At 33.7% G+C, this 12,550-nt stretch overlaps 1 protein-coding gene across 2 annotated transcripts; it reads left to right on the top strand.

Moving 5' to 3' along the window:
- Positions 1-922: 922 nt before the first annotated feature.
- On the top strand, positions 923-12,265 carry LOC124373416 (alkylated DNA repair protein alkB homolog 8-like; the record flags this gene model as incomplete). 2 transcript variants are annotated; one of them, XM_046831790.1, is given in 6 exon segments in its annotated part: positions 923-972; positions 6,623-6,747; positions 7,956-8,187; positions 10,580-10,717; positions 11,563-11,763; positions 12,109-12,265. In XM_046831790.1, coding segments are annotated over 5 exon segments (821 nt in total), but the record flags the coding sequence as incomplete, so codon positions are not given.
- Positions 12,266-12,550: the final 285 nt, after the last annotated feature.

Here is a 12,550-nt window from a genome sequence, read left to right on the forward strand (position 1 = left end):
GAGAACGCCCCGTCTAACGGTGCATTTAATTTAGACGATAGGACCTCTGACGTCCGACACCACCTTTTTGACGTTGGTATATTAAAGTTCAGCTTACAGAGCATCTGTGTACAAAGTTCCATTGCGGGCACTTGTTTGGTTAAGTCTCAGGAGTGACTTTTTATACGAGAACGCCCGTCTAACCGTGCATTTTAATTTTGACGATAGGACCTCTGACGGCCGACACCACCTATTTGACGTTGGTATATTAAAGTTCAGCTTACAGAGAATCTGTGTACAAAATTTCATTGCGGGCACTTGTTTGGTTAAGTCTCAGGAGTGACTTTTATACGAGAACGCCCCGTCTAACGGTGCATTTAATTTAGACGATAGGACCTCTGACGGCCGACACCACCTATTTGACGTTGGTATATTAAAGTTCAGCTTACAGAGCATCTGTGTACAAAGTTTCATTGCGGGCACTTGTTTGGTTAAGTCTCAGGAGTGACTTTTATACGAGAACGCCCGTCTAACCGTGCATTTAATTTTGACGATAGGACCTCTGACGGCCGACACCACCTATTTGACGTTGGTATATTAAAGTTCAGCTTACAGAGCATCTGTGTACAAAGTTCCATTGCGGGCACTTGTTTGGTTAAGTCTCAGGAGTGGCATTTATTAGAGGACGTCCATTTTACGATACATTCCTACGGTTTACTTAGGTATTATATTTGGGATTTTTATTCATGACACATTTAATGGGAAACCTTTGTGGAAAGTAATAAATAGAAAAAACTGTGTTGATTTTGTGAAAGATCGTTTTTTATAATTAGTATTATACAATTTATCTCAGTTTTTGAATTTTTGTTAACGCCTTCAGATTGATGACTGCAACATTGATGCACTAGACGGTCTGGACGATAAAGTGACGCTAACTTCACGGTGGTGACGGAGATCAGAGGAACAACGAAGAATACAAAAAACTATTTATAGGTTAGGGTTTGATCACACTATACATTTTTTGAAATGTTTTAATGGATCTTGTGTATGTTGTGCATCAGATTTCAAGAAACAGTTTAAAATTAAAATTGTGATTAGAATATAAATAATTTATACTATATTCAATATTGCATGAACAATTGGCAATTTGTGTCTGGTTATTTAGTTTAAAAAGGTTCAACAATTTACACATTTTGAAAGTTACATTTAATTCTGCTACTCCTTTAATTAGTTTTCTGAAAGCATAATATTACTATAGATCCAAAACCAAAACGCTGAGTTTGGAATGTTTCAATATAGGTAAATTTTTTATCATTTTACTGTTACAAAAAAATAATATCAGTACATTATGAAGCCATATGCTACAGTATAATAAGCGGCAACACTCAAGTGATGAATAATATCGGATCATCAATATTAATTAGTAAAGAATCCTCGCTACAAACTACTTATACCAAATTGCGTTACATTTTAAATTATAGTGTAACAAACAATAATGTTATGGTGAATAAAAACAATGTAGGATATGTATTTATAAAATATAACAAACAAAACATTATAATATTTAATTACTTTTTACTCTTGCAGGATAAACGTATCTTGACACAGATAAAACATGTGCATAACTACTGCTCTTGCTGCCATTACATATCTGCAGTATTAGTGTCAGTAACAGGCAATGCATTGGTAACTTATTGCTGAGATACTGTTGTTTCAGCATCAGCTGGGCTGGAAGATTTGTTCTCGTATCGTTGTTTCGGTTTTGGGTTACTCTGTAGCCGATAACAGCCCAGGCCATTTCGTGCAAGCAATGAGGCATATATTATCAATGGAAATATTACTAAACTATGCAATTTTACTATGCGATATAAGTAGGTTTAGATTAGGTTATCGTAAATATGGTACTAGTAGTACCAAAGTTAAATATAACCTTTACAAGCGCTTACGTGATCTGAGCTTGAATTCGCGGTGCCACCCTGCACTTGTTGGAAAATGAGAAAAACATTCCAGGAGGTAGTACACTAGCTCAGATCACACAAGCGCTTGTTGAGGTTATCTAACATTTCATATCCATAATATGTATGTATGTATAGCCTATAACAAATAGTAGATAAGGACTTCTTAGTATCCATTCATAGATTGTGATAGGAGGTAAAATTTGTTCTTCATATAGATATTTTAGGTCTATTATTTCATCAAGTCTTTTCATTGAACCCACAACTCCATCACATGGCCTTTTTCCATTGGAAATTTGTAGCAGGTAGACTGATTCTCAGCTTCAAAAAACATCCTTTTTAAAATTATTATTTAACTGAACCCATTAGCCTCCCACTTTGTTATTTTGAGAATCACCATAAATATAAACAAAAATATATATATATATAAACTATATTATTTTTTTGATCTTTCATAAATGGAATTTTTGAGAAAATTAAATAAAAATGTTTAATACGATAAAAGAACTTTTGGTGACAAAGTATGTTGTGTTGTACATCGAAAGAAATACCATTTAAAACTGAGTAGACCATTTCACTCTCTCTAGCTCAATTAGGAGTAAAGGTATAGTGATTTCAAAATATGTTGGTTCCGGTTTTTTGGTGAATTTTGAGAAACTTGACATAGCCTTAACTTTTTACATTGTTTTAAATATTTGGGGGGAAATTAGTAATTTCCCTAATGTATATGTGAACTACCTTTCATATCACAAATTTTATGAAATTCTGAAGTGGTCTGGTAAATCTTTTTATTTTAGTATGTTTATTTCTCACGGAATGACACACTGTTTTGTTTATTACATTTTATAAATATAAATAGCCTAGATAGTTTTTTATCCATCATTGAATTATTACTGATGAATACTATTCCTAATTACATAGGAAATTTCCTTGATCTAATTTTCACTAACATCCCTTGTCTTGTATCGCACACCGCAGAGAGTTTGGTAGCTGAAGATATAGCCCATCCTGCCCTGACAGCTGTGATTGATCTTCCTGAAATGTCTCGTCGCTCTTGCACTGCTACTTTCACCCCCAACTTCAGAGAGTGCAACATTGCTAATATTTCTTTGGCCATTGCTAATATCGATGTGCGTTTGGCGGAGGGCCCTGACTTGGCCTTCAGTCGTTTTTGCGAGGAACTTAGAGAAATTATTTTGGACAACACCTGCATGAAAAAGGTTGGATTGTCCAAGTTTCCCATTTGGTTTTCTAAAGAACTGATAAATTTAATCATCTTAAAAAAGAAACTGCACAGGATCTACAAGACTTCATTGTCATTTGAGGACTACTGGAGGTTCTCTCATACCAGGGCCCAGTGCAAGTTGCTGGCCAAGGATTGTTTTAACAGATACGTTGGGCATATTGAGTATTCTATACCCTCCAATATAAAATCTTTTTGGAGTTATGTGAAGCAAATGCAGAAATCGCAGTCTATCCCAACTCGTCTGACTTTTTAATCACACAGTTACTGATGACCCTCATGTCATGTGCAATCTTTTTGCTGGCTTCTTCGCCTCAACTTTTAATCCCAGGGATGACACAACTTTAGACTTTCATTTTGCTAGCAACTTCAATGTAAATCGCTTCCATGTAAGTGAGGAAAGAGTACGGAAGGAGCTGGAGTCACTTGATGTCAACAAAGGTAATGGTCCTGATCTCATCCCACCTATAGTTCTCAAGAAATGTAGCGTTCAACTTTCAAAGCCTCTCACCAATTTACTTAACAGACTATTTATGGACGGCATCTTTCCCACAGCACTCAAGTCCAGTTATGTTGTGCCGATTCCTAAAACACCAAATGCTACTGATGTCACCAGCTTCAGGCCGGTCGTCATCCAGCCTGCTTTGGCTAAGGTTGTGGAAGGTTTAGTGCTGGAATTGATATCTAATGACATAAAGAATATCATTGTCCCCCAACAACATGGGTTTTGCAAGGGTCGTTCCACCCAGACCAACCTTGTCATCTACACAGACTATATTCTTTCTGCGTTTAATCGAAGACATCAAGTGGACAGCATTTATTTAGACCTTTCCAAGGCATTTGACAAGATTAGTCACTCACTTCTGATTTCAAAGCTCGAAGGATATGGTTTCTGCGGACTCTCTCTAGAATGGTTCAAGAGCTATTTAAGTGGACGCTCGCTGAGGGTCAAACTTGGAAACCATTTGTCTGAAGAATTTCCTCCCACCTCAGGGGTCCAAGCTTGGCCCTATTCTTTTCAACTTGTTTGTCAACAACATCATCAGCCACCTATCATCGGAATATCTCCTCTTCGCAGATGACCTCAAGATATTCAAAGAAATTTACTCTCGTGATGACTGTCTCAATCTTCAACGTGATCTGAACCTAATTGCTGAGTGGTGCGATGATAATAAGATGGTCATTAACTCAACCAAATGTCTTACAATCACCTTCTGTCGTCTGAAGAATCCTGTTGCTTTCAATTACACTGTATCCGGCGACATCAAGCGAGTGACCTCGGTAAACGACCTTGGAGTAAGCTTGACTACAAATTTGTCACCCGATGCACACATTGATGCGGTATCTTTGAGGGCAAACAAAGTGCTAGGATTCATTTTTCGAATGTCTAGAGGGACGTTCGGTGACGAGACACTACTGCTCTTGTATAAGGCTTTAGTTCGGCCTAATCTGGAATATTGTACTCTTGTTTTGGTCCCCTCATTACGCATCTCATATTCACAAACTACAGAGTATTCAAAACAAATTTTGCAGACTTCAAGGAGTCCGGAGAGGTGCAGCCTATCAGGAGGTCTCTGTCCCCGCACTTGAGCAGGAATTTCTTCTGTCTACGCTGGAGTGCAGAAGGAGAATGTTTGATATTGTTTTCCTGCACAAGCTTATCAACGGGGCGATCGATTCACCAGAGCTTCTGAGTAGGATATCCCTCTTGGTGCCTGCTGGAACCAGATCCAGGAATATGTTTTCAACCTGCCCACCACTCAAACAATTACAGCTACCACGGTCCTATTGCTCGACTTCATAGGCGTGGAAACAGCATTCCTTCCGATGGTGATATGTTTTATGACAGCATCGCACACCTTAAAAAGAGACTGCAACAGGAATGATTGATAGAGTTTTTTTTTTCCCCTTAATATCAGTTGGAGATGATGTTTGTGATTTTTCACTATTGTAATATTATTTCACAAATCTTAACACTTATTTATTATTCCACTGCATAATCACTACTTTCTGTAATTTAATTAGTTGTTATTTATTTTGTTGATGTTATATTTATGTTGCATGAAAATGTTCTAGCAGAGTAATAGTTCAATGTGTCATGCAATACTTGTTATTCGTTTATTGTTAAGTTGTTATTGTTATTGTTGAGTATTTATTGATATTTATACTATGTTATATTTGTCAGGCCTATTGCACATTCTGGTTTTGTAAAGCTATCATTGCTAGATATAGCTGCACGTACTTATATTGGTTCATCTTTTATTTAATTTAGTTATAATGATCGTTGTGATCCAGTTTTGTTGACCTGTCTAGCTTTAATGCCTTTGTCCGTAGCCATCTTGCATTGTTGTTTTTTTGTTTTTCATTTTGCATAAAAACTGTTGAATGCTCTTTTGTGAAATTATTGTATATTGGCGGATGCCGTTGAAATAATAATAAATAAATAAATTACTTTTAAACATATAAAAACAGCTGAACTATAATGTAATTTGAAATACCTGTAACGTAGTTTGGTTCGACATTTGGTTCCAGTAGTTTTAGAAAAACATGAATATCGATTATTAGACTGCCCGTGGTGGCCGCTTTGTTATATTGTAGCCAAAGACATTACTGTTTTAATATTTTTTTTATATAAAAAAAACAAAACATGAACAATGTAAACTCGTTTTAACACATACCATAATAGTTATGTTGAAATATGAAGATGTGGTAACATGTTAACTATTGGTTAGTTACATCTGCTCGGGAGAGAAGATGGTTTAGTAGCAAGGAGAGAATGAACTCAAACCAGCACTACACAAATGGCTTGCTGACCGCCCCTTCTACTCCATAGAAGAATTTTTTCAAAGAGTATTTGACATTTAAATTTTACAATGTAACCTTTTATATCATTACAAAACTTTATATTTTGTAAAAAAAAAACACTTGTAGTGTTTACTATGACGCTAATACTGTTCTCAATGAGCATGTTAATAAAGAATTTTTGTCTATTGTCTATTGTCTATTGTCTATTGTCTATTGTCTATTGTCCTGCACTCAATATTTGTTGAGGAATACAAATGAAAATTTATCATTCACCTTATATTTACATCTGTGAGTAGAGACTTGTAGTAAATTCCCCAGTGTTTTCTTCCAGGCATGGCAGGTAACTCACAATCACACACAACAAAAATGAAACTGTCATTCAAATTAAAGACCTATAACTTTTTATTATAGATGTTACCTGCGATTGACAATATACTTGTCAGATAAGCTACCAGATGTGAAGAAAGCGGTTGTGTAGGGATGAGTTTGTGCATCCCCGCACATGCCTTAAGTCACAAAAAGATGCATTTTGTGATTTAAGCACTTGTAATTTACTGTATGATAAACCTTTTTTTATCTAAATTTTGTAAATTAATGTATTGTCCACAGTACTGTTTATATAGGCATGTGTTATTTTCAGGTTTTAAACCGTAGACATACAACACTAAAACCATGGCTTCTTACAAGTTAAGAAGAAGAAAAACGAAGTACACGCAAATGCTACTGAGGGATTTCAGCATTGACACTAGTTTGGAACCCACACAGGTAATGATTATCTTCTCCATCTCTGAGGGGGGGGGGGGGGGAGGTGAGAACATCTCAGAGTGTATACCCAGCATTATTGCATGTTAAGCAGGTCTTACTTAAGAACAGCTGCAAATTTGAAAAAATGAATTTCCCAAGTATTTTATAAAACAAACAACTTATTTTGTTTGGAAATGTATTGACAGTTGCTCTTTTCTAATTCGTATCATCCACTGTCAATGCTTTATGTAAAAAATATTTTTTTCGTTTATTGCTATACCAATCAATAAATCAATTTGTTTGTTATGATTGCTGTTGTAACGGTTTAGATTGTATCTTAACCCTTTGAATACAGAGGGCCGATTAGATCAGCTTTGTAAATATTTATTATTCTTTTACTAAATGTTCATTTAATATGGAACTGTATTTAGTTGCATTTTATACATAATAAATCAAATTAAAATAAATCATCCATCTTGATTTGATTTTTTACAGCTATTAAAAACTATTTGCCAAATATAAGAGTTGCCTTATGTACAGGTGCAGGTTTTCAATATTTTGCACTATTATAAAAAAAAAACCAAAACTCAGTGATACAAATTCGTATTTTATTGAAACTTGATATATTTGTTCCTATTTACATAGAGATACAAATAAATAAGATTATTAATTTCAATTTTTTTAAATGTAAAACGGTTGTATATTATTCAATTAAATATAATAAGTTAATGTCTAATTTTCTCCCTGTACAATGAAACAAAAATCAAACCTATTATGTTTATTTTTGAAATAGTTGTGAATTATTTGGTGGTACACTGCATGAATACCAAAAGAGTGCTTGGCATTGAAGGATGTGACCTGTAAAAAAATGCTTGGCATTGACCGTGCCACCCTCTCAATAAGTGCCTGGCACTCAAAGATTTAAACTGATCAACAGATTATGCATCTTCCGTTCATCCAAATCTTTGTCTGTTGTGGAGAAAGTAAAATTATGTAGTAGGCCTAGTGCTTGTTGATACCTAAACTTGGGCCCTAGTATGAGATTGATTTCCATATAAAAGTTGTGTTAAAAGTCTTGGTCTTACTTAGCTGAAATTTTTTAAAATGATTAGTTTGAAAATAGAAATAAATACAATTAGATGCGTCATATAGGTACTTCAAATTTAAGGGAAGGGGATGAACAATCCACTGTCTCTTAGTTCATTGTCAGAACTGTTTATTTGTTTCAGAATGTGATGGTATGCAATGCTGGTCTCGTATCAGGAGTCAAGTACGAGGAAGTGACCAAACTGTTCACCAAGTTCGGCAACGTACAGAATATTGTCATGATACCAAAGAAGTCATATTGTTTTGTTGTATATTCTTCAATTGATGAGGCAGCCAAAGCCTATGATTCTATCAATGGCAAGGAGAAGCTAATTATAATGGACAGTCCACTTTATTTATTGTATTCTTTATCAGGTAATTATGTGTATATATTAAAAACAATAGGTTTTTGGAAGGAATGATAGGATTTTGGACATTTATTTATCATCGTTATTAGTTACAAAACACATATTAGTGTAGACTCTTGGAGCAATTGGAAATTCTTTAAATATTATTAAATATTAATAAAAACACTACTTTTCCAAATTGTTTATTATTTTCAGGCGAGGCCTTTCAAAACCAAAGGTTTCATCTTCAGGCCACTCCTGAATTTATGAATTTATGAAATTGGATGCAATGACTGTGACAAAATTTATATTGGACAAACAAAAAGAACAATAAAAACACGATTTAAAGAGCATTTATCACACACAAAATATGGAAGAGTTGACAAATCTGCTGTAGCCAAGCACTGCATTGAATCAGGACACAGAACATCAATTACAAATCTAAAGTTAATAAAAGAAATAACAAAACCAATTGAACTTGAATGCTTGGGAAACACTATACATAAACAGAAGTAAAGAAAAACTCATGAACAATGAAGAGGGCCCTATTGAAAATTCCAATCTTCTTTCTTCTGAATTTATTCAAAAATTAAACTCTAGTCAAATATAATTTTTTCATACTGGCTGAAATTTTCCAAAATTTTTGTATTTACATTTTACACCATATGTTAATTTAATATTAATTTTAACAAACAATATGTAAATATTTATTTGTGGAGTGGCCTGAAGATGAAACCTTTGGTTTTGAAAGGCCTCGCCCGAAATAATAAACAATTTGGAAAAGTAGTGTTTTTATTAATATTTAATAACATTATTAGTGTGTTTGTGTCCTGCAATGGTATTTAATTTTTATGCTTCCACTCTTGGTGCCAGGTTATACATGTAAAATGTTTTATTTTTGGCAATGGAAATTTTCTTGCACGCCCAATTTTATATCCTAGGTTTTGTCACTTGAAGAAAAGAACCAGTTCTAGAAGCATGTTTTTGTAATTTATAAAAATGGAAAAGTCTAAAATCCTGTTATCCTTTCTAATTCTCCATCGTCAACAATATTTTAAACACAAAATAAATCTACTGGTTTATGGTAATTGTAAGTACTCGTAACAGTTTAGATTAGATCTTAGACAGGCCCATTATTCATACCTTCTAGGAATATCTTCTTCCTTAACATGAATAATTTTAGCAATTTTATAAAATTTGTATTATATTTATAAAGTTTGTTCATCATTACCTTTTTAATTTTATCCTTTTTCTTTAAAATATTGTTTGAAGAAGTTTTCTCATTTTATGCATAAAAGAGCGTTTTTTGTAAAAGAGTCTTTTTATAGATCTATGTTGCGATGATTAAAGTTGGCTAACTTTACTTTCCTTAATGGTAAAAAAGGACTATCCTGTCATATGAAATTACTGTCCTATCTGGGAAAACCTCAGAATTGAGATCCAGTTGTAATAAACAGTTATAAACTAAAAAAAAAACACACATGCCAGATGTATTAACCAATCAAGCAATGAATAATACTAAAATTAAATTGATTTCTAATATTATTATTATTAACATACTAGTTTAATAAATAAAAGTATTAAAAAAGGATTTTGACAAAATAATTAAATATACAGTTCTAAATCACGACTTTCCTAAAATAGCTTCAAGTATAACCAATTTGTGAGCCCAACTTAGAGCCCACCAGGGTCCCTATTTCAGCGGTTCTCACTCTAGTTGTAGTACCAAGTGGTAGTAACTAATATAATTCATCTCTCCTAAATAGATACTATTAATTAATTGTGGTTTTAAAAGGTAAAATAATGATGTAAGTTACAATGTGATTTAAATTCCAATAGATATTGATAAAATTTCATCCTTATCAGTGGTTTTTATTACTTTTTATTAGACTGGCCACTGAATTAGTGCCTTAAAACCTTGGAAATAGGCTGACAATTTTTTATGTTTATGATAAAAAAATATTAAAAACCCATCCCTATTCACCAATAGATGGGAATTTATATTTAAACATTAAAAGAATGTAAAATAAGTTCCCTTAAAAAATGTTGTTTTCAACTGGAATGTATTTAACTGTTCCACCTCCTCATATTATTATCAATGTATACTGTACCCTTGTCATATTAATGTTTATAAAAATTTCATTAAATTTTAATACTGGATTCTGTTTGCTAACACTTCTTTCTTCAATTATTTTGGTAAAAAAAATATATATATATAGAAAAAAGGAAAAAATGTAATAAATGGAATATATATGTAGGAAAATAAATTTTTTTCTGTTTAGTAATGACACAAATTACTTAGTCAGCATTAAATCTATTGGTTTTAGGAGTATAGATTTTAGATTTTAATTCTTTATTTATAATTAAGCAACAAATACAAATATTCTCAATTGTAAAATATTTGTTCATCTCCATTACAGTACCTTCCGGATTTGGTTCGCCTGAATCCCAACCATTACCAGAAGGCTTAGTCTTGCTGAATGATTTTGCCACGGAAGAGGAAGAAAATCAGTTATTAAACTGTATCAACTGGAATACTGAGGGCCAAGTGGAGAAAGGTAACCTTTCATCAGTCATGCATAGCTTCTGATTCCGTGTATTATAAAATGTTTATACATTATTAACACATTCCCTGCTGCTGTCTCTGATCAGAGACACACGGAACTTACCTCTGGTGCTACTGTATCTGATCAGAGATGTGCGGAACTTATCGGTGGTGCTACAGCCTCCGATCAGAAATGTCTAGAATATACCCCTGGTGCTTTAGTATCTGATCGGAGACCTTCGACCATTGTTTTCTAAATACACTAAAAATGTTTAGCATGCCAAATGAGTTTCAGTATTTTTCTTAGCAGTGAATGTGTTTAGGGTTTTCTGTTCAAGTGTAGAAGAATTCTATTGTAAGTGTTTAATTCCATAAAGAAAACAGTGTGAATAGTGATTAGTTTTATGGTCTAATGCTAATTTGAATACAGGGCCGGCCTCAAATAGCAAAAAATAATAAAGTTATCTGTATTCATTTTTTTGCCTAACCAATGCCTTTAGAACCCACTCCCACATTAATGGATGAAAATAGTGTTTTAATTAATAGTGATTAATTAATTAATCACCAGGCTATTAAACGTGTTTTAGTTTGTATGCTGTACTATTTTCCTGAGACACGCTATTTTTTATATCTACTATTAATATTATTGATTAGAAAAAGCCCATTTCTTGTTGATAGATCGTGCTCGATAAACAATGTTTCAAGCCCAGAGCGATTTTACACACACAACTTAAGCTCTCCATTTCAACTTCCTTTATAACAAATCCATGGAAAATAATTGATTTATTCAATCATTATGTTGTGTATAATCAAAGATTGTAAATGTTATTTGATTTTTCTTATTATTGATATTTTTAGGTAAAGCATTGAAACATCGAAGAGTCAAACATTTCGGCTATGAGTTCCGATACGATATAAACAATGTTGACAAGGACTCACCATTGGAGGAGGCCATTCCATCAGAGTGTGATTTTATTGGGGAGCGTCTTGCAAAACTAGGCCATCCTCTAGCATGGAGTCCTGACCAACTAACAGTCAATCAATACCAGAGAGGGCAAGGTGAGTTCAGCCTTCATTGGCCAGTAGTCAATGGTTGGTTGTTATGTTATGAGCAGATTCAGTGTCAGATTCAAGGGGGGGGGGAATCTCAGGGGTCATGACCCCTCTGCAAATTTATGATAAGTGTCAAAATTTGTTTGGTGACTAAGTTGAAAAATACTATTTTAGTATCAATTTTAAATGTATATAATACAATTTTGTTCTTGTTCTATGTTTTTTGTTTATGTCAAAATGTAATGTACTTTCTGGATAGTATTCCTCGTATTTAAATAAATTTTATTCCTACTTCTTTCTGGACGGTAAATTTGGGTATTTTTCATCACTACAAAGCTGGTTAATTTGCAGGTATACCAAGCCACATTGACACTCACAGTGCCTTTGAGTCACCAATACTCTCTCTGTCGCTCGGCTCGGACGTGGTGATGGAGTTCCGGAGAGGTGAGAGGCATGTGCCAGTGTTGCTGCCTCGTCGTTCCCTTCTCATCATGAGTGGAGAGTCAAGGTAAAAAAATTAGTGCTTAAGATTGCATGATGATTGAAGGAACACATTAATATTTCATCACTGTTTGTTATTGATAACACAATCGGGCAACTATAAGCTAAGAGTTTTAGCTCTTGAAAAAGTAATTGGTTAAGTTACAGATTTACCTAGTATAATTATAGCCTTCAGATAGTTGCTATGTTTAATTTTTTACAACACAAAAAGCAACTAAAATGTCTTCACAAGATTCCAGATGATTTGTAAATAATATACCGTCATCCAATAGTATCAAATGGAAAAAAAAAC

This window comes from Homalodisca vitripennis, unplaced genomic scaffold (genome assembly GCF_021130785.1).
Source record: "Homalodisca vitripennis isolate AUS2020 unplaced genomic scaffold, UT_GWSS_2.1 ScUCBcl_5505;HRSCAF=12256, whole genome shotgun sequence".
Classification (NCBI taxonomy): Eukaryota; Metazoa; Arthropoda; class Insecta; order Hemiptera; family Cicadellidae; genus Homalodisca; species Homalodisca vitripennis.